This window comes from Rana temporaria, chromosome 1, assembly GCF_905171775.1.
Source record: "Rana temporaria chromosome 1, aRanTem1.1, whole genome shotgun sequence".
Classification (NCBI taxonomy): domain Eukaryota; kingdom Metazoa; phylum Chordata; class Amphibia; order Anura; family Ranidae; genus Rana; species Rana temporaria.
Genome location: NC_053489.1, coordinates 409,072,484 through 409,096,484, shown reverse-complemented (window position 1 = coordinate 409,096,484; position 24,001 = coordinate 409,072,484). Strand labels below are relative to the sequence as shown.

Below are 24,001 nucleotides of genomic sequence, written 5' to 3'. Positions count from 1 at the left end.
CAGAAGAGAAACAGTTAAATTAAATGCAAGGTTATTTTGGTGAAACCCTAATGAGAGAATGTAACTTGTGAGAAGAATTTAATTCATTTGACACATGAATGACTTGCCCTGTAAACTTTCTGCTGTGATTCTCCATAACTTTATTAATCCCCTACATTTTAGGCAGATATTTAATTAACTTTAATGAAGAATGAGTTTGTATAGATCCTTGTTATTAGATGTTGTATACAGACACTTTATATTGCCTAACTTCACTGCCACAAAGCTTCAAAAAAACTTTGTTGCAGGGATTTTTTCTTAAAGGGGTTGTAAAGGTCCATTTTTTCCCCCTAAATAGCTTCCTTTACCTTAGTGCAGTCCTCCTTCACTTACCTCATCCTTCCCTTTTGCTTTTAAATGTCCTTATTTATTCTGAGAAATCCTCACTTCCTGTTCTTCTGTCTGCAACTCCACACAGTAATGTGAGGCTTTCTCCCTGGTGTGGAGTGTCATGCTCGCCCCCTCCCTTGGACTACAGGAGAGTCAGGACGCTCTCTAACACACAGCTCCTTTCTCTATCTGCAATGTAGAGAGCGTCCTGACTCTCCTGTAGTCCAAGGGAGGGGGCAAGCATGACACTCCACATCAGGGAGAAAGCCTTGCATTACGGTGTTGAGTTACAGACAGAAAACAGGAAGTGAGGATTTCTCAGAAGAAATACGGACATTTAAAAGCAAAATCGAAGGATGAGGTAAGTGAAGGAGGACTGCACTAAGGTAAAGGAAGCTTTTTAGGAAGAAAAAAATTAGGTACAACCCCTTTAAGGCTATTTTCTCTTAGGCCTCGTACACACGACCGTTTTCCTCGACCAAATCCATCAAGAAACTTGGTGGCAGAGCTTTTTTGCCAAGGAAAACGGTCGTGTGTATGTTTTTCGTCGGGAGTCTCAATTGCCTTGTCGTGTTTCTCGTCGGGCTGGTTTACGACGAGAAAGACGTTTGTGTGTATGCTTAGAAACCCGCGCATGCTCAGAATAAAGTATGAGACGGGAGCGCACCTTCTGCAAAAGTAGCATTCGTAATGGAGATAGCACATTCGTCACGCTGTAACAGACTGAAAAGCGAGAATCGTCTCTCACCAAACTTTTACTTACACGCAGTAACATGAGATTAGGCAAAGGAAAAAAAATGGTCCCTTTACAACCCCTTTAAGTGTTTGAATCAGTCATGAAGGCATTATGTTATACTGGCAACATACACTAATGCATGGTATTCCCTTCTGGAAATATCAGAGTCTTTAATAACTACTTCTGAACAGAGTTTTAAGCTTTTTTTTTTATGTTTCAGTATACTGTAGTTGAGGGAGAATATAATTAGCTGCTTTGACTTTCTTGCATGTGGATGAGCTTGCTGGTAAATAATGTCCTTTAGGTGTTTTTTATACCAAACGAATGAAATTGAATGCAAACAAGCTCTAGCCATACTGGATGCATCACGCTTCAGATCACTAAACAGTGTTTGACTTAGGTGCCAAGCTAACAGGTCCAGATATCCCTAGGAAGCCCTGACTTTCATTGTTTGACTATGTGGGACGTCTCCAGGATTTGGGTAACATTTGTGATCTAAGAGGTTGGTGGTGATAAGAATGGAAGTACTTTTTCAGCGTTTCCACTGTATATGTTAATTAGCAATTGTTCATTTTTTACATATCTGCAACAAGTTGCTATCATCTAGGAAGTTTTAAAGTCATTGTAAAGTGTTATTTAAAAAAAAATAACAAACGTGATATACTTACCAGCTCTGTGAAATGGAATTGCATAAAGCTTCCTCAAACCTCCTCTATTGGGGTCCTCCGCCAGCACCCCTTGCTCCTTCTTGTCTACAAGTGCCCCCATAGAAAACCACTTGCTATGGGGGAACTTGTGCGGGCTCGATCGCGAGCCACGCTGCCTGCATCCACAGACACCCATCTCATGGTCCCATCTCACAGGATTTGATTTGACCTCAGCAAAGCCAGTGAGGCCTCGTACACACGACAGAGTTTCTCGGCAGAATTCACCGAGAAACTCGGTCAAAACCCGGATTCTGCCGAGAATCTCTGTCGTCTGTACAGTTTTGGCTCGATGGACCCGCCGAGGAACTCGACGAGAAAATAGAGAACATGTTCTCTATTTTTTCGTTGTCCTCGTTGTTCTATAGGAGAAGGCGGCCCGCCGAGCTCCTCAGCGGCTTCATCCCAAAACTCGACGAGGAACTCGACGTGCCAAGCACGTCGAGTTCCTCTGTCGTGTGTACGGGGCCTCAGAGTGGGAAGAGAGGAGAGAGCCACTACAGAAAGGCACATCACTGAATCGAGTGAGGTCTAGGGGATGATACTGGTAGTAGAACATTTATTACCTTAAAGCAGGAAATGCATTAAGGTAAAAACATATTTAGGCTTTAGAACCACTTAAAATATAATGCTTAGGTGGTGGAAATTTTCCTTAGATTTACATACTGGAGACAGTGGCGGAATTATCATAGTTGCAGCAGTCGCATGTGCGACTGGGCCCTGTAGTTCCACAAATTCAGGGGGGCCCGCCACCGGCGTGAGGGGCCCACCTAACTGTCCTGTCACTGTGTGTGTCGTCGGTTCGTTCCGTCGTGGGGAGGGGGGCTTTCGTCAGCTGAGGGGAGAGAGAGAAGGCAGCGCTGAGACTGTGGACTGCCCCGCCCCCGCCCCTGCCTATCCAGAGACAGAGAATGTAGGGAGGCGGGGCGGACACTGCTGACACCAATGGAAAGAAGGTGGGGGAGGAGCTGCAGGAGGTCGCGGCCACTGTGTAAAGAGTAGAGACACGGAGCAATGCAGGGGAAAACCAAGTGGAAACTGACAGCAAGTAAGTCTCTGATCCTGGCACCCAGCACTGCCAATGTACCCAGTCAGTGACAGTGCCCACCACCACTGCTGATTCCATCCCACCCCACCACTGCCACTCATCCCTCCCACCCACTGATACTCATCCCTACCTCCCCCCACCACTGACACTTATCCCATTCCCCCAAGCAATCACACTCATCCCACCCACCCACCACTGCCACTCATTCCTCCCTCCACAGCACCGCCACTCATGCCACCCACCCACCACTGCCACTCATTTCTCCCTCCCTCCACCACTGCCACTCATCCCATCCCCCCCAGCAATCTCACTCATCCCCCCCCACCACTGACACTCATCCCATTCCCCCCAGCAATCCCACCCACCACTCATTCATCCCCCCACCACTGTCACTCATTCCTCCCTATCTCCACCACTGACACTCATTCCTCCTCCCCCTCAGCACTTCCACTCATCCCATTCCCCCCAGCACTGCCACTCATCCCATTCCCCCCAGCACTGCCACTCATCCCATTCCCCCCAGCACTGCCACTGATCCCATTCCCCCCAGCACTGCCACTGATCCCATTCCCCCCAGCACTGCCACTGATCCCATTCCCCCCAGCATTGCCACTCATCCCATTCCCCTCAGCACTGCCACTCATCCCATTCCCCCCAGCACTGCCACTCATCCCATTCCCCCCAGCACTGCCACTCATCCCATCCCACCAGCAGGGGCGTATGTACAGGAGTTGCCAGGGTCACAATTGCATACTCCAGGGTTTCTATGCGGCCCCCTGTACACCTGGATAGGAGGGGCTGCATATAGAGGCACCTATCCCTTCATTTTCCTTCTGCAGCAGCTGAAAGGCTGCAGGAGGAAAATGAAGGGGAATGGTTCCTCTATATGCAGCCCCTCCCCCGTGCTATCCACCACCTGCTGCCCCAATTTCCTGTGTACTCTTTGGCACCCCATCCCCCACAGTGCTGCCGGGTTCCCCCCTCTCCTCTCCTTCCCGGCTGCTGCGGGGGGATGTTTTCTGCATGGAGCGTTGGGAAGGGACCAGTAAATGTGTAATTTACCGGCTCCTCCCTTGTCTTAATGAATAGGGATCACTGACCCAGTTCATTTATAACTGAGACATGGTAAACTATGTTTACTATGCTTCAGTTTGTGAATGAACAGGAAGCTCTGTATGGAGCTATTTCTGTCCATTCATTCTGTGCAGCTGTGGCTGCAGAAATGGAGATTGTGGGCTGTGTCCTCAATCTCATTTCTCTGTTTCAAAGATAAAACATCAGAGGTCTGTTTAGACCCCTGATATAACACCCACAGTCCAAATTTCCCATCGCGCACACTCCTGGAATGCACGCTTAAGGTACTGGATGCTGTAGCGACCGCTAGCTGGATATTGGAACCTGTAGATATTGGCCAGTACACCAAGGATCGTCAATTTCGTCCAAACGTTTTTTTATTCAAAAAAGCTCACATCACAAAACAATGTAGTACAACGTTTCGGAGCCATGTAGGACCCCTTTGTCAGGGGTCCTGCGTGGCTCTGAAAAGTTTCACTACATTGTTTTGTGATGTGAGCTTTTTTGAATAAAAAAACGTTTGGACGAAATTGACGATCCTTGGTGTACTGGGGAATATCCACATATGATATCTCACCCAAGCCCCCCCCCCCCCCCAACGGGCTCCTAAAAAAAATAGAAAAATAAATAAAGTGGTAACAAATAAAATAAAAAAAATACTGACACCAGTGTCGGTGTTACTAGGGTCCCAAAGGTCGCACTTGTGACCAAGCTCTGGCATTCTGCCACCATGGGTGTGCCCCGACTCGTGGTCAGGGGGGGCCCTTTATGGTTTCTTGCACCCGGGCCCTGAAGGTTCTAGTTACGCCTCTGACTGGAGACCCAACACAGAAAAGGGATGCAGCAATATTCAGTATGGAGCTTGAAATCAGCTAACTGATTTAATGGGAGGACATAAATGTGATATTTACAGAACAGATGTATGTTATTCCTCCAAGGATTACTAGCTCCAATGAATGCAGAATCTACCTGATAGGTAAAAGGTAATTTCTGTACTCACCTTCATGTGACTGTAAAGGGACAGTTACATTATAGACAATTTTTTCACTTGGGCTCTCCGCATCAACAAAGGAAAGATAATGGGATCCAATCACTGTCATGCGGTCTTCAAGAGCCTGTAAAATATATACATTTATATATTATTGCTTGGCAAGCAATTTCAGGTTATTTGCTCCAAGAGCCTGAGATGGAAGTTTTTTTTTGTTTTTTTTTTACACTTGTTATTTCACTTAGAAAAACCAAGTTCTTTAATGCTGCAGAAAAGAGTAAGTCACTAGTATAGAACCAATTCAGGCAGGGCTATTTCATACAAGTTCATGCATTCATTTTAGAATCTGCTTGCTAAGTTTTAACTATAAAGATGAATCTCATCAGCCTACACCATTTCACAGCCCTGACATTAGTTATTAATACTTATTCCCAACAAGACAGGAACTGTCAGGAACAGGGATTCTTGCAGAGCAGGATACAATTTTTTGTAGGTAAAAATTTTATTAATTGGGCACAGTGGTTGGAAAAAACACACATGAACACAGAAGTGGTTTTATATTTCAGCTGATAACCTTGAAAAGGTTAAATTATAATTCTAATATCTGTACAGTCACTTAAAGTAAAAGTCCATTCAAATCCAATCTAAACTTAAACCTGCTCTTAGCCCCATTCTAAGCCCTATTCTAACTACTTTTTAGAAAAAAGATGTGTATACTTCTGTATTCCCTGAGCGCTCTGGTCCGATCATGTGATCTTTCCACCTGTTGGCTTCAGTGAAGAGGAGATAACACTGACATTAGCTGCAATGCCTATGCTGTGACATCACCCATTGGCTTACTATGGGGCATCTATTGTCGGCTGTCCCTTCTCTGCCCTGAAGCCTGCGCTGGGAGTCGATCATGTGACAGGCCTAGAGAGCCCAGGGAATAGGTAAGTATAAGCATCTTCCTTCTACAGGGTAGTTGATATTGGGCTTAGAATAGGGATGGGAGCAGGTTTAAGTTTAGATTGCACTGGACTTCTACTTTAAACTTTTCTACAAAATCCTCCCATCCTCTCTGAACTATAATAATAAGTGTCCATGTGCCTGTGTAATGTAAAAAAATCTGCCCATCTGTACCTGCATCTCTGTATCCGGCCCTCAGCTGACTTGTCAGCTATCTTCTCTCTCCGGCGCACAGTTCCAGCGGGCGGAGCCCTCCCAGTGTTGTCAGCCGGGGAGGAGGGGGAGAGAGGAGAGAGAGCCGACAGTCAGAAAACGCAGAGAGCTGCCCATATATAGGTACCGATCTGCAAATTTTTTACATTACTCAGACACAGGGACACTTATTATAATGGTACAGAGGGGATTACAGCATTTAGCTGCAGATATGAAAGCAGCAGAAGTGGGGGGGTGGATACTTGTACGAGCAGACTGGGAATGGAGGGGGAATGAGGACAGAAGAGACACAGGACAGCAGGCTGCTTTTGACCGAGGGCACGCACGCTGACTTCGGTGTCAGGGCTTAGTAGCCCTGATATATCGGAGTTAGCATACAGGGGGAGAGTATAGGCAGGATCAGCCAGGTATTACAGGTGTTACAGGGAGCCAAATGACACAGCACAAGCATTGTGCTGTATAACATGCTATAGGTAACAGGATCCATTTTTTGGGTTTAACAAATGCTTTTAGTTTTGGTGAGGTACTGCAAAGGTACTAAAAGCCACCGTATTAGTTCATGTTATTAATATGTAGTACAGCACCACCTTAATAGAGTTGAATGCATTATTTACTTCTGTCACATATTCATAAAATCATATAAATTACTGTTTTTATACTACCTGTATGCCAGAGTTTTTGTATTAGATTGTAATTTGTGCACTACTCAACTAGATCCTAGCAACCTCCTTGTGCTGACATAAAAAAATAAAATCGTAGAGAACAAATGCTCTTTATTAGCTGGGCATGCAATAGTATCCTTCAACCTAACCTCTCTAGAATGATACTTAAAACAATGGGTATTCTATCTCAAATATCCTTTAATTTTTAATAATACATTATCCAAAATTTGTTCATTAATGCCTCAATAATTTTTTTGGCCTCAAAGAATCCTGTTCAAGTTCTACAGTAATATTGTGTAAATAATTATAATGATATACTATATTTACAGACTGAGCCAGTTCTCTGTCCCAAAACACTATATACATGTAATAAGACTGATCATCTTTACATACGGGTGCAAGACAACTGCAGTAAGATTATCATTGGTGCTCATCCAGGGATGGACTGGCCATAGGGACTACAGGGAGTTTCCCGGTGGGCCGATGGCTCAGTGGGCCGTTTTTTAAAACAGAGCCTCTCTCAGTCCCCGTGTCTCTCATTCCCATTTTTTTTAGCCCCCTCCTCTGTCTCTCAGTCCCCTCTATCTCTCAGACCACCCCCTCTGTCTCTCAGCTTCCTCTTCTGTCTCATTCACTCCCTGACTCTTAGGCTGCTTTCACACTGGGGCAGGCATTGTCGGTAAAACACTGCTAGTTTTAGCAGCACTTTACTGTCATTTTAGCTGCACTATTCGGCGTCTAGCAGGCGCTTTTAACCCCCCACTAGCAGCCGAGTTCAAGGTTAAATGCGCCCATGTAGCACTGCTGCCGAAGTGCTTTGCAGGCGCTTCAGCTCCGGTAGCCATTCATTTCAATGGGCAGGAGCAGTTTGTACACCGCTCCTCCACCGCCCCAAAGATGCTACTTGGAGGACTTTTTTTAACGCCCTGGCAGCGCCCCAGTGGGCCGGTCTGGATGAAGTCCAGGGCCAAATTTGTGTCCCAGTCCAGCCCTGTGCTCATCTCACAGTGATTGCTTAGGAGAAACTCCTCTAATCTGAAATACAATACACAACTTAAGAGGAGGAAACAAATTCGCCCTGTAACCATGGAGTGATCTATTCAGACTGTCTGTTTACAACCTGTCAATATTCCATTACAGTGGCCGCCAGTGTTATGGGGTGTAAATAGAAGCACTTCAGGGGTACATTATAGTCTGCCTACTTTTGATGGGGGACCCATAAATGTTTTGCTTTGAGGCTTTTTGATCTCTAGTTACTATATGTGCTTTGATAGGAGGAACATACATGCCATCTCCATCTATTAAAAAGACTAATCCAACCTCAGTAATAATTTGTGTTTTATCTAAAGCGTATGTTTCTCTTTGAGAAGGTTTGCTTTAACTTACAGTCATGTGAAGGGAGGCTCCAGGAGAAAGCTGTGGTGCACCAGGATGGTTTGGTAGAATGCCAATATTAAACATGTGCCTATCCTGGGGTGCCTGAGTTGTTGTGGCACTGGAAATCTGAAAGTTAGAAATGCAGAGAATCAACATTTTTCACTGTCGTAAGGTAATCCTGATTATTTTTAGTAATGCTATTTAAATACACCAAAAATAAATGATAAAGCCAGGGATTGTGCCCTCTAAAGATGGTAAATTGTATCAAATCTGGCTATTAATGTGCTGGGTTATAATTATGCCAGCCTTTGGGAATCAAAACATGACATGCCCATATAAACAAAAACATGACATACCCACAACAATCAAGGCAATCTCAATTCACTTTAAATCTCTTTTAACCCGCTTTGATTGCATAAGCAACTACATGGTCTAGCTTATTAGTTTATAATAAAAGCTGTTCTAAAGTCTTTTCAGTTGTTTAAAAACTGGTGTATACTGTATGTGACCAGCACTGCAGTTCATAGTTTACCACAGCATGATTTAATAGACCCTAGCATGCATAGCCTTTTAAAAATACTGTAATTATCTATAACACATCATATAGAAGAACATAATTAGTTTTTTACATTTGTCTACTGAAGATATTCTCCTAATGAAACCACCTTGCAAGAACTAATCAAAATCATCAGGGAATTTGACTACTTTATGTCTTAAAAATATTTAATATGCTGCCAATTTCAATGGTACATAAACAACACAGTCAGCATGCTCATAATAGGATTAATTCAAATGCCGCGTACACACAACCGTTTTTTGGGTTGTAAAAAATGGGCTTAAAATTTAGAACATGCTCTAATTTTTCACTACGTTTTTAACGTGGTAAAAAATGGTCGTGTGAGGGCTTTAACGACGTGAAAAAACGCGCATGCTCAGAAGCAAGTTATGAGACGGGAGCGCTCGTTCTGGTAAAACTAGCGTTCGTAATGGAGATAGCACATTCATCACGCTGTAACAGACTGAAAAGCGCGAATCGTCTTTTACTAACACAAAATCAGCAAAAGCAGCCCCAAGGGTGGCACCATCCGAATGGAACTTCCCCTTTATAGTGCCGTCGTACGTGTTGTATGTCACCGCGCTTTGCTAGAGCATTTTTTTCCATGATCGTGTGTAGGCAAGGCCGTTTTAACGATCGGGTTGAAAAAAACGTAGTTTTTTCTAGACGATTAAAACTGATGGGTATTAGGCACTTATTTAGTATTCACAACAGAGCCACCATTTAGTCAGTTAGGGTCTACTGATAAATGATATCCTTGCCAATATGCTCATACTGTGAAACTGTAAGTGCAATAAGTGTTTTTAACAATAGTGTTTTTGATATACCACAAATAAAAAGGGACACTAAAAACTTTTGGGGCTTTAAAGGCTTTAACTTTTTTTGCAAATATATCAAAGCTTTCCATAAATCTACATCTTCATAAAATCTACAGACACATACCTTTTTTTTTAACGAGGTGGGGTGTTTTGGAGCATTTTAACTCATCACACATAAGGCAGCCCATCAGCCTGAATGGGCTGCCCTACACACAGTAATCGCCCAAAAGATGCTTCAGAACTTTTTCTTAGAGTGGAGCTTTGTGCGTTTTTTACTGCGATTTTTGGTGCAGCGCATTTTGAAATGCAGGAAAATGCACAGATGTGAATGTGAAAAAAGTTCTGAAGCTTATTTTGGGCGGGTGGGCTGCCCTATGTGTGATAAATAAATGAAGAAGCATGTGGGGATTTGAGTTCCCGCTATGCAAAGATGTGAACAAGGCTTGAAAGCTGAGTGTTTCTCTCCAATACCTTGTACTTGTATAAAGATGGCCATACACAATGCAATCTGATTGTGTATTTAGTGAGAAGGGTGATCATTGATTGATTGCATTTCATTTAAAAAACGTGCAGCTGGGAATGGGAGGGTAGACGATGCTGGGTGTGTGCTAATGAGATCATCTGGTCAACTCATTCCTGTGTCATGACCTAAAGTCTGTAAGGGCGTAAGACAGAAGCAATAGATACGTTTAGAATCATGGATGAAGGACAATTGGAATCATGGATGAAGGACAGTAAGGTACGTGTCTGTAGATTTAATGGAAAGCTTTGATATTTTTGCAAAAAAGGTCCATGAATGCTATATTGGTGCATAGGGGAGCTGAAATTTCGAAACAAAAAAAAGGTGAGCTTATCCTTTAAAATGAAAAATGGCGAACTAATGCTCAAACCAATAAGGGATATAATACACTAAAAAAGTAGCAGCCACCTAAAAAGTGTTATTGTCTTATCCTTTAAAAGCCGTGTTGTTAGTAGTAAAAACATTTAAATAGCTAAATAGCTAAATCTAAATATTGCTGGCATATGCATGGAAACAAAAACACACTTTTGACCAGCTGCAATAAGCAAAGTCACTTTTTATCTTTTATACTACTTTTTGAAAATTCAACTATAAAATAAATTACAGGGTACACACACAAATAAAGTTACCATCAAAACAAACAGCTTTGTCAATGAAAACAGTATATTATGTCTGTGAAAGTATACATTTGTAAAAAAAAAAAGAAAGGTTGGTTGAAGAAAAAAAAGAGAGAATGATGGTCCTGCGAGGCCAGACAAGGGCTATGGATTATCACAGATCTAGACATGTTTATATCTCACACTTAAATTACCATCAGCTTTTAATAAAAAAATAGCTAACTTCAAGTTATTTAGAAAACATAGTGGCAGGTGTGTTTTGCAAGTTGATTTTATGTTCTTATTTAAAGATAATTTTCCTCTGAGAGCAATGGGTAGTAAGTTCATTAAAAGAAGACAGCAGTAATTTAGGGGCATTCTACAGAAGATTTGCTTACATCCGCATGAACCATTCCCAGGTCACTCCTTATCTGTCGGAGTTATCTAGTGCGTTACTTTGCAAAATGCTTTAATCACCCATACTGATGGATTATGAGTGTACAATAATCAAGAGGTCCTTGTAATAATGACTAGGATGAACTCTGTGTGCTTCAATTCCTGGAACAAACACACTTATCTCATTCTAATACTTGCAATGATCTAATGAAGGCACAAGAGCCAAGTATATATCTTTCCCTTCTTTTTGAAGTAAATTGCAAAGGCATCCCAATGTTTTTTTTCATGGGAGTTAAAACCCAAGCCACTCCCAAACTTTTTGTTTTTGTTTTAAATACAGTAGATCAGTCATAAAACCTACCAGCGCCATTTACTTACTAGCTTTAAACAGAATATTAGCTGGAAGAGGAGACAATAGGAAATATCTCCAATGAGGGCAGACAGCAACAAAAACACAACTTCTACAGTATAGATGGGAAAGGTTAGAACCTCAGTGGGGTGTATTTTGATGTTTACTGTTCCCATCATGTTGTGTTCTGTTGCTATATGGACAGAATTTGAACAAAAAAATCCCCAATAAGGTCAGATTTGACTTTCTGTTTCTGCACTTTTTTGTGTCATACCAATAAAATCAAAAGAAATAAACGTGACAATGCCCAAACATTTGTAATTGTAATATTTTTGGCCATGACGGGATATATATATATATATATATATATATATATATATATATATATACATACATATATACACACACACACACACACACACATTTCCTGGTGAAAAGAAGGAGATATATTGGATTCATTGTTTGGATACACTGTATCCTCAAGGACTGAATTTCCCCAATGCATGGGATGACAGCTGTAAGTGTACTTCTAATACACCATCACATAGAGGTACACTACACCCATAGCACAGGAGGCAGGTTAAAGCTGCCTGTATGGGCCAGCATTCAGGAGCATTAGTGGAACCTATCTTTACCCATACTGTTTCACACCCCACTCCTGCTTCTTTAAATTGGGCTGCAGCACCACGCCCCAAAGGACCAGAGTCTTTCAAAGCATTATAAGTAAAAAAAACAAAAACATTATGTTTAAAAAAATATATCAACCTTGGATACTAATAAGAGGTATATTATCATATATTTACAAACTCTACATTATTATGTACCTGAAAGCTAAATGAGTCTCTTCCTTGTGAGTGGGACCCTGAGTGCCGATACCATAACAGGCCCTCATCGATGTCCTTTTGTGTAAATGAAGTGGTTGGTGTGGCAAATCTTCCATCAGGCAAACGCTGCCAGCTATCTGCAGGTCCATCAGCAGACATAGGAGCCAAAAGCACAACTTCACCTGGAAAAAATTAATTCTATGTCAATTGACTGGTTTAGGAAAAAATAAAAATGCATTTTTCCATGGGTATAAGGGACATACTATAAGGAACATAGGGTGAAGACTGATCTATCATAGCACGCAGATCTTCAACATATACCCATAATTGTTGGCATTACATTAGGGGCCAGAATAAATTCAAAGCTGATTATAACAATTAGCTAGCTTCTACCACTCCAATGAGCCATAGCATGGCTGTTTTGCAAAGAGAGAGAAGACATTTACCAACTAAAGTACTATCTGAGCCTGGTACAAGACATGAGTGACTATTATTGCTCATCTCATGAGTTAGATAAACCTTCTTGATGAGATTTTTCTAAATAAAGCACAAACATGTAATAGACATCACAGGTAGTATATGCAATGAAAAACACAAATATGTAATACATATAATATTCCTCCCCAAGACAGTTATTTTCCAGCTATTCAGTCATGCTAGCATGTACTCCATTCCATAAACTAAGTGGCAAAAAGAAAGCCACTTTCCATTTGTATGCTGTTGGAAATGTATGTAAAATACAATCATCTCCACAAAAAAATTAAATGCCACTTGTGAGCTTTCAGTTATCTGTGTAGTTGCTTCTTACTGAACACCTGTTGCATTATACACCTCTCATAAGAATAAAGTGGAGCGGAGGTTTCCAAATTTACATGTTTCCTTATAACATTCAATGCTATTATTACATTGTCCCCAAAGAGCATTTTAAAATTCAGTTGCTGCTTTCAGCTTTGTTATTTGGTGGTTGTGGCAACATCTTACCAGCTTCCTAATTTCTGCATTTTATTAACAACTGTTGTATTATGCACCTCTTGCAAGGATACATCTAAGCAATGTTCTTCTAATTTATATGATTTTCAAAAAACATTGTAATTATTTATTACAGATATTTAAATACCACCAGCAATTTACTACCAGTTGCTTCCACCTCTGCTGGTCTGTCACCATAACTAGCTTCTGCAACCACTGCTGGCCTGCCGCCATTACCTGCTTCTGCTATCCCTGATAGCCTTTCAGCTACTGCCACTTCTGCTGGTCTCCCACCATCGCTATCTCCTGCCATTTCTCCTGATCTATATTGGTGCTCTGGCACTGTAATTGTGTCACTCATATTATAGCTGGACCTCAGTAACAAAAACTTGTTTCCTGTAGGGTAAATCCTGCATTGCACCATACATTTTGTAGCCTATTATGGTGTTCAGGCACTCACACACAATGTTTCCACAGCTGTAACTAAGCTGCAAACTGTGAAATGTTTGCTGCAAGTTTATTTATGCTCTATGTCTCCAAGTTTGAGGCTTAGTCCAGTGCTCTAGCAAGCAAAATATGTGTGTCTATTTGTCTCTCAAGTAATACATTCTAACTTTTATTTCAAGAAAAAAAAAAGTCTTCCTCCTGTATTGCAGCCTAAGCAAGCTGCCTGCATACTGTCTAGGCACTGAACAATACTTGTGGTAATTTAGTTAAAATGCCTTTTTGAAGATAAAACCTGCTTCATTTCTCACTCATTGCAGCCTTACTAATAATTACATATATTCCAACCACTGTACAATATGTGTGGCTATTGTCTCTTAAATAACATACTCTAATGTTTGTTTAAAGATAAAATCTGCCTTATCTTTCCCTCTTGCATTACTCCCTAATCAAGCTGCCTATATACAGCCCAGTGACTGTACACTATTTGTGTCTTTTTCTCTGAAATAATACACTCTTTTTTTTTATTTCAAGATCAAATCTGTCTTTTCTCTTGCTCATACACTGTGGGCTTAAGAAGCTGCTTACATGTTGTCCATCCACTTTACAATGTTTGGCTGTTGTCTGTCAAAAAATACACACATTTTTATTTCAGAATACAGCCTGCTTTCACTCTCCCTCTTATATTGTAGCCTAATAATGCTGCCTACATACTGTCCAGCCGCTATGCAATTTGTTTGGCTATTATCTCTAAAATGATATACTCTAACCTTTGTTTTAGGATATCTGCCTCATCTCTCCCACTTATATTGCAGCATAATGAAGCTGTTTGCTTACTGTCCAGCCACTGTGCAATATTTGTGCCTATAGTGTCTGAAGTAATATACAATTCAATTTTGAATAAGCATAACACCTACCTTATTCCTCCCTCTTATATTGTGGCCTGAAAAAGCTGCTAACATATGGTCCAGTGACTGCACACTATTTTTGGCTATTGTCTCTGAAGTTACACATTCAAATTATTAATTAAGGATGCAACCTGCCTTGTCTCTACCTCGAACACTGCAGCCTAACCAAGGTGCTTACACACTATTCAGACACTGTTACTTATGTGTTTTTATTGGTCGTTATATAAGTTTGGAATTTTCTAAATTTAAGGAGGGTTCAGGGAACACCTTGCAAACTGAAAATAGGCACATTCGCTCATTCCTAGTTACTATAGTTTAAAAATGCCATTTTGGTATGAATGAATATAACTGATGATTCCTGACATCTTCCATTAACTTCCCAATTAGTAGTTACCATATTTTGGGCGTTCACTTGTAATTGTGTATACGATTTCAGAGTCAGCAGCACCAAATGCCCTAGACTGCAGCAGCCTGCTTGAAATCTGAAGCATTCCTCCCTCTGGAACCCATACAGCAGAGTTTAATACAAGTTGAAGTCCTCCATTTATCTGTCAGAGAAAGAGAAAAAGAAAAATCAGTTCATCATTCTCATGTTAACTTTGCTGATTCAGGCTATTTCTACATATAAAAAAAATATTCATTAAAATGTTAATTATACAACTTTTCTGTAATCCTTGCTAATACCGCCAATGCAAGTTCCAGTGAATACATTAAAATAACTTAATACTGTCCTTAGTACTTTATGTTTTGTAAAAGTACAACTTTAAGCTTCAATTTATATGAATGCTCATCAAAACTCAAGTTCTAAAATAAGGATAAAGTAGATGGCAGACTTATTAAAATCCAGCTCCCAAGCTCCCTCACCCTAGGCTATGATCACATAGTCTCTGCAACCAGAAGCCACAATGAGGCCTAGACGTTTGACCGAAAACTGAAGTGCCAGAGTAATTTTTCTTGCAAACACGTCCAAAATCGAGATTGCTATGCGGGAGTGAAATTGTGCGAGTTCAGCTTACTTCCCGCAGCCCAGTGTGAACCTGGGCTCAGACACTTGGAATACTCATACGTACTTGTTATCATCATCTTCGGAACAACTACATGGTCCAATTCTCTGGATAATCTGCTGACTGTGAGAGTGCTATAGCCTGGCTAGGGGGATTCCTCCTTCAGTGCAGTTGGCATAAATGGAGGAATCTGGAATATGTATATATTTTTTTCATCTATCACTATGGCTAGCCTAATTAACACAGAGTTGGGTGATTACAATACAAACTGTATTTTTCTGTTGTTACTTATAAACCTTTGAGGTCAGAACCCAAGTTGCTGAAGTGTGCATACTTCAGGGTTTTCAGTCTCATCTTAATGTATCTATATATCTATAGGAGTCCAAGTCAAATTACAGCATGCCATAACTACAAGATGTGAAATGCATATTTTCAAACTATGTTAGATACCGTACACTTGCCATATACACTATATTACCAAATATACCTTTGGGATGAATAAGAGCGGAGACTGCGAGCCAGGCCTTCTCGTGCACATCAGTGCCTGACCTCACAAATGCCCTTCTGTAAGAATGGACAAACATTCACATAGACATACTCATAAACCTTGTGCACTGCCTTCCCAGAAGGGTTGAGCTGCAAAGGGTGGGCCAACTCAATATTGAACCCTACGGACTGAGACTGGGATGCCATTAAAGTTCATATGCGAGTAAAGGCAGGCGTCCCAATACTTTTGGTAATATAGTGTACTTTGTAATATTAACAGCTTAAGGACCGCCGCACGACTAAATATGTCGGCAGAATTGCACGGCTGGGCATATGGACGTACAGGTACGTCTTCTTTAAGAAGCCCAGCCGTGGGTCGCGAGCACGCCACCTGTGCTCCGTGTCCCGCGATCGGGGGACAGAGCTGAAGTACGGGGAGAGGTAAGTATAAACAAACCTCTCCCCGTACTTTCTAGTGAGCCTGTCACTGATCGTCTGTTCCCTGTCATAGGGAATGACGATCAGTGACGTCACACGCCCAGCTACGCCCCCTACAGTAAGAAACACACATTAGGGAATGCTTAACCCCTTTAGCGCCCCATACAGTTTAACCCCTTCACTGCCAGTGCCATTTTCACAGTAATCAGTGCATTTTTATAGCACTGTTTGCTGTAAAAATTACAATGGTCCCAAAATAGTGTCAAAAGTGTCCGATGTGTCCGCCATAATGTCGCAGTTACGATAAAAGTCGCTGATCACCGTCATTACTAGTAAAAAATAAAATATTAATAAAAATACCATAAAGCTATCTCCTATTTTGTAGACGCTATAACTTTTGCGCAAACCAATCAATAAACGCTTACTGCATTTTTTCTTACCAAAAATATGTAGAAGAATACGTTTCGGCCTAAATTGAGGAAAAAAAATTGTTTTATATATATTTTTGGGGGATATTTATTATAGCAAAAAAAAAAAAATATTGATTTTTTTTTCAAAATTGTCACTCTATTTTTGTTTATAGTGCAAAAAATTAAAAACTGCAGAGGTTATCAAATACCACCAAAAGAAAGCTCTATTTGTGGGGAAAAAAGGACGTCAATTTTGTTTGGGATCCACGTCGCACGACCGCGCAATTGTCAGTTAAAGCGATGCAGTGCCGAATCGCAAAAAAGGGGCCTGGTCCTTTAGCTGCATAATTGGTCCGGGGGTTAAGTGGTTAATATACACAAAAACAAACAGCAATGCATTGAGGTACCTAACAGCAATGAGCAGAAACAAAGGACATTTCCATCATCATAAGTGATGCAATTACAAATTTCTATTATTGTTTCAGTAAACAACATAGTGTGGAACGCTTGGATTGATTATCCTGTATGTTCATTCTTAAAATCCTGATAGAAAGCTTTAGCGTGTCTCAGCTTAACCAGTAACAGCATCTGTAAATGTGATACATAAACACTCTACAAGAACACGACTGAAAATACAGTGCTCTGGCCAGCTCGTTCTCAAGTGACACACTCATAATCCTTCATTAAACCATTACCAACTGAAAGTACTATTCAAGTTCATTGAGCAGAAATTCAATTTCTTTCAAGTAGTCACAATCCATGCAGTCCTTTAAGGTTATATTATTAAGGAAAAGTATGCTTGAAATAACTGAAAAGTTTTTACTTGTATCCATTAAAACTTGCCTCTGGAAAATATGGAACATAAATACTACAGATGAATAGTTTCAGCAATTAATTAGTCATATCATAAAGTGTATTCCTTGCTGTGTATAATGATTTTATATAATTCTTTTTAAGTCACAGATATGCAGAAGCTGCCATTACTGAATTATTTTGGAAGGTGAATTCTTTTAGCTTGGTCATCCTTATCCTTGCTTTCAAGATAGGTATTACACCGCTCCAGGCTGGAAGGAAGAGGGGGATGACCGCACACTACCATACAAAAAGATCCTGAAACCTTATTGTAGTAATCCACAGCATGTCAATAAAAGTACTAGCCAAAATTGAATGTCTCCTATACCTAAAGCTCAGAAGGCATTAAATGAAGAACAAGAGAGTATATTACATTTGGTAAAGTTAGACTACTGAATACACGTGGGCCTCAACTCTGGAAGCTGTGTTCTAAAAAAAAATTAAATAGGGGGTGGACGACAAACAGCTACTAACCAGCATTGTCTGTGGTCTCTCTTCAGCTGGTCTTTCCCAATTACTTACTTACATTGCCTTTTCTGGTACTGTGTTTCTGTGTGGAGACAGCCATTTTGATAAAAAGTATGTTTGCTTCCTCATGTAAGGGCCTCCAGCAAGAAGAGTAAGCAACATTGTACTGACAACACATCTCACAAAAAATTCCTGAGACTAGCTGTCAGAGGCAGCAGTACCTTACATTTCACATTGCAGCATGAACATAAGCCTAGCCACCCTCACATACCAGGAAGTACACTGCTATTTTTTTTAGAGGCTTTCCTGAAAAAAAGGTACATTTTATTAAAGGACTGCTTAAAGATGATTAACATAAAAAAAAACAGTAACTTCTATAACATAGCAAATCTTCCCCTTTTACACTTTAACCACTTAACCCTTGGACCATATTGCTGGTCAAAGACCAGAGCACTTTTTGCGATTCGGGACTGCGCCGCTTTAACTGACAATTGCGCGGTCGTGCGACGTGGCTCCCAAACAAAATTGGCGTCCTTTTTTTCCCACAAATAGAGCTTTCTTTTGGTGGTATTTTATCACCTCTGCGGTTTTTATTTTTTGCGCTATAAACAAAAATAGAGCGACAAAAACATTTTTTTCCCTCAGTTTAGGCCGATACGTATTCTTCTACCTATTTTTCTTAAAAAAAAAATCGCAATAAGCGTTTATTGATTGGTTTGCGCAAAAGTTATAGCATTTACAAAATAGGGGGTATTTTTATGGCATTTTTATTAATATATTTTTTTTACTAGTAATGGCGGCGATCAGCGATTTTTTTTCGGTACTGCGACATAATGGCGGACACTTCGGACACTTTTGACACATTTTTGGGACCATTGGCATTTTTATAGCGATCAGTGCTATAAAAATGCATTGGATTACTATAAAAATGCCACTGGCAGTGAAGGGGTTAACACTAGGGGGTGGGGAAGGGGTTAAGTATGTCCCTGTGTGTTCTTACTGTGGGGGGGGGAGTGGCCTCACTAGGGGAAACACTGATCCTCTGTTCATACATTGTATGAACAGAAGATCAGCATTTCCCCTGCTGACAGGACCGAGAGCTGTGTGTTTACACACACAGCTCCCGGTCCCCGCTCTGTAACGAGCAATCGCGGGTGCCCGGTGGCGATCGAGCCCGCCGGGCACACGCACGGGAGTCGGGGGCGTATAGCTACGGGCTCTCGCCCAGAAGAGCCGACCTGCCGCCGTATAATGACGGTGGCTGGTCGGCTAGTAGTTAAATAAGCCACATAATAAGGATTTCTTGGTGTCATATAAAGTACGGTATGTGACCTACTGTATGTTGAAATGCAATTGGTAATACAAGTCAAGTATTTTTAATACATCAAATACCTTTTCAGACACTTTGATATGGAAGAGGATATTTTCAAAGTAGTATCCGTCATTAAATTGAAAGAGAATGGCATCACCCTGAGTGTCAGAGCCATCATGATTGTAATGCAGCACTCCATTTTTAATATCATCGAGCCGGAACTTATGGATGGGTGTATTCCCTGGGGGAATAACCAGCTGTCCATGTTTAGGAGCCTCAAGAACGACAACTACAACATCCTGGGCATTATCATCATCTCTCAGGTCTAAGACAGAACTAGTAAGAGCTCCAATTTCTCCTTTGCCAACTAGCATTACCTCCTTCCTCAGTATGTATGGTGCCTGGTGTAAAACAAAATGCAAACTTAATTAGCAAATGAGACATTATAAACCGTAAGGCACAACAGTGATACGAAAGACTTTATTGGATATCTCCACCTAAAAGACCATGTTACTCCCACATTTAGGGTGAAACATGGTGCCAAGCAACCAGAAAACAACCCCCCTCCTCCCAACTGTGTGCACAGCCACATCATTTATTCAGAGATATCTGTGAATAAATATATACTACCAATCCTATCCACACTCACATTTGGATTTGGGCATAACATATAACATGCTCCTAAGCATTACACCCCCTGAGTTATCCCTGTGACAGTAGGCAGGTGTTCCTCTCCTCCACAAATTGGTGTGGCTGTGCGGAGGACCCTTCGCACACAAGCGCAGTTTTCTTTTACTGATGTGCTTGTAGTTTTCAATGGACTACAAGAGTGCTGATCAGCATGCTCCTAGTCCATTCATTGTTCCTCCAGCTTTCTAACTGGCAACCCATATGGGGATATGAGCAGAAAGCTGGAAGGAAAGTGTGCATGAGCCCAACACTACACCCATGACCAGTGCGATCAGTTTTGCAGGCTCCTGTAAAAAAAATGCATATTTTGTTCCTCCACAAAATCACGTGCATTTATTATTTTGTTTAAAGGGTAACTCCACTTTCATGGAAAAAAAAATAAAAGATAAAAAAAATACAATTGCGATACAAGTCATACTGTATTTGAATCTTAATAAAAATTACCTATCCTTTTCAATTTGCAGCCACTGTCATTTTCTGTAAAATGCGATGCAATATGGCTACCTGGAGATGTTCTGTAGACAGAATGCCCCCCGGAAACATAATTTCCTGCTTACTAAGATACAAGTCAGATTTTTGGCATCCCCTGCAACAAAATTGTCATTTTTGATAAGATACTCCCAATAGAAAATACTGTTTAAAGGGATGCAGACCCAGCAATTGTCCTCATCAGAGCCCTGATAATGCAACAGCTGGTTCATAATTATGAAACCACTCCCATTAGACTCACTCACAGGGGCACAGAGGAACAAACTTCAGAATAACAAAAAGTAGGACTTTGCAACAAAGTTTGTTAAAATCCTTGTAGTGTACATAAATTACCCAGAGGGGAATGTTTTTTTCTCAACAAAAGTGGAGTTGCGCTTTAAAGGTAAAGAAACTATACAGCTTGGACATACAGTACAGTTTGCTTATATGCTACATACACATGACTTGCAATGGCAATGACGTGCTGGCAATGCTAGGTCCGCTTATCTTGCTATCTCCCCATAATCCCATATAAAAATGGAACTGAAAGGGATTCAAAAACTGAAAGAAAAACAAAAAATACTTTACATCCCAGCTGTGGGATCCCCTGAGTATGACATTCCCAGGCTTTTTGCAGGATCCTGGGCAGGCCAAGGATCCCAGATTCCACAAGAATGCATTCCTGCACAATGTTGTTCTCCTGAGATTTTGGATCCTCAGCTTTCCAGCACCCCGCAATAACATCACTCAGACGCCTACACGAGGCGATTGGAAGCTGGATGTAAGGAAGGTTTTTTTTTTTTTTTTTTAGGGCTCATGCACATGGATGCATTTGCAGTCATATGGCTGAACAGTAAAAATGTTGTCTGTATTTGTAGTGCCCTAGAACCCCAGCATCTGCGTAAATCTGCCCATTTGAAATAATTACAAAATATGCTTAGGTTTACAGGTGCACGTGTGGGTATATTTTCCAGCATCCAAGTGCTACTGTAAACGTAAGAACTGCCATTTACACACAAGTACCCACACACAGTATTTTGTAATCTTTCCAATGGCCAAAATTACGCAGCAGCAGGGGTTTCCCTGTGCCACAGATACAGTTATATTTTATGATGCACACCCAAACACCTGCAAATTCATCTTCCATGTGCATGAGCCCTTATGTTTTTCACTGAGCATTTTTTTTAACAATTTGCTGAAATGCTCTTATCTAACATCATTTAATTGAGAGAAAGATAAGTGTTTAAGTATTTTTATATCACCTTTGTCGACACAGCTTGAACATTGATGGCTTTTGTTTGGGAGAACAGCTGGCCATCGCTGACTTTTAAGGAGAAGACGCCACTCCTGTATATAAGAAAAATAAAATTTGAATAATGTATATTTTATTATTAGATGGTTGCTGAGGCTCTGCAGAGCTTTATGCCACAGAGACAATTTTCGCACCAGGGTTGCAAATGATGGGAAATCTCAGTGATAGACAGCAATAAAAAACATAAAAATAAAACAATAAAGGGCGCAACAGATATAAATGATCAAATACTTGCTAATAATTTCATGAATAAAAGTGCACAAACAAAATATTATTGTCAATAAAAGTCCATATTCATATCAAACATTGCTGTATAATATAAATAGTGGATCTTCTATGTATATTCCAATCACCGTGGGTGCAATGTGATTCACCCGAAGTGGTATATCAAAGCGCTCACCAGATTACATCGGCCACCAAGTGACCACCAGGCATGTAGTAAAGGGAATCTTTTCTTCATCCGATATACCCCTTCATAAATCATACAGCATAGGCCAGCTGTTTATATATGGACCAGATATCAATTCAAACTAAAACTGTATATATGTGTATCTCCTTTTTAGTGATAAAACCAGCTCACATCCAAATCATCTGCAAAGATGGCTCCTCCATGAAAAGCCACAGAAAGGCGTGGATAGTGTAATAAAGTGTTTAATTGCTTAAAATGCAGCACTTACAAAATCCAGTATGGTCAGTGTAAGATACAGCAGGCTAAAAAGATGCAGAGCCCCATAGCAAGCAGCTTGCTATGGGGGCACCTGGGCCAAGCCGCTGCCTGGTGTGTCCATTCAGACATGAAGCCGTGGCTCGGCCCTGATCCTTCTCTCTCCTCATTGGCTCAGTGATTTTTATTGACAGCAGCAGGCGCCATTGGCTCCCACCAATGATGGGGGGTGCTGCTGCACACAGAAGTTTGTTTTTATCTTAATGCATAGAATGCATTAACCACTTCCCACCGGGTGAACGTCCAGGGACGTCCCCCGGTTTCAATGGTTCAATGCACCTACAGGCATCATTCCAGCATGTATTTCTTCAGCCGGCGATTCCCTTTTTTTGCAGAAGTGATCTGATTGGCTAGCTGATCTGCAGGTGGCAGAAGGGGGTCCCACCCCCCTCCTGCAGCCGCCTCTGTTGGACTGTCTGGTCTCATCACGGAGGCCAGGAGCCTCTCTCTGTAACCCTGGAAACTGGGAGCAACAAGTTATGTCGTTACTTCAGGTTTCAGCTCTTTGTTTACCTGGCATCAGCAGTGTGTCTGATCGGCTGCATGGGAGGCAAGAGGAGAGATTTGGGGTCTAATTGACCCCAATTCAATCCATAAAGAGGACCTGTCCATTCCCATGCTGTCACAAGGGATGTTGTTCATCCCTTATGATAGCAATAAAGTTCATTAACATTTTTTTATAAAATATATAATAATATATATATATAAAAATATTCAAGCGCCCCCCGTCCCACCGTGCTTACGTGCTAATGTGAATGTATACGTTACTCCCGCGTGCATATAAACTGTGATTGCACCACACATGTGAGGTATTGTCGTGAACGTCAGAGTGAGAGCAATAATTCTAGTACTAAACCTCCTGTGCAACTGGTAACCCTTTTAAAGGCGTTTAAAGTGTTGCCTATGGAGAATTGTAAGCAACGTAGTCTGCCATAATTCCACGGGCAGACACAATTTAAAACCTGATATGTTATCTATTTATTCGGCATGACATTATCTTTCACAATATACCAAAAAATTGGGCTAACTTTAGTGGGTTTTTTTTAATTCATGAAAGTGTTTTTTTCCCCCCCAAAAATTGCATTTGAAAAAAACGCTGTACAAAAAACGTGTGACAAAAAAATTGCAACACTCACCATTTTATACTATAGAACCTCAACTAAAAAAATATATATAATGTTTGGGGGTTCCAAGTACATGTAGGAGCGAAATGTCAGAATTGGCCTGGAAGGCAAGTGGTTAAGATAAAAAAACCTTCTGCCTTTAAAAGCATTTTAAGTTCCACTTTAAATTTTCTCTCCAGATCATAATCCCATAAACCCCAACATTTAAACGTAA

At 41.0% G+C, this 24,001-nt stretch overlaps 1 protein-coding gene across 1 annotated transcript in view; it reads right to left on the bottom strand.

The window, feature by feature from the left end:
- The window catches only part of FRAS1 (Fraser extracellular matrix complex subunit 1), a 660,838-nt gene that overhangs the window by 167,879 nt on the left and 468,958 nt on the right, over positions 1–24,001 (bottom strand). The window contains exons 28-33 of the mRNA XM_040324225.1: positions 21,890–21,974; positions 19,550–19,870; positions 14,894–15,047; positions 12,179–12,360; positions 8,129–8,245; positions 4,932–5,046 (exon numbers count right to left, since the gene is read on the bottom strand). Of these exons, the coding sequence (XP_040180159.1) occupies positions 4,932–5,046; positions 8,129–8,245; positions 12,179–12,360; positions 14,894–15,047; positions 19,550–19,870; positions 21,890–21,974 (974 nt within the window). The remainder of the gene's footprint in view (positions 1–4,931; positions 5,047–8,128; positions 8,246–12,178; positions 12,361–14,893; positions 15,048–19,549; positions 19,871–21,889; positions 21,975–24,001) is intronic.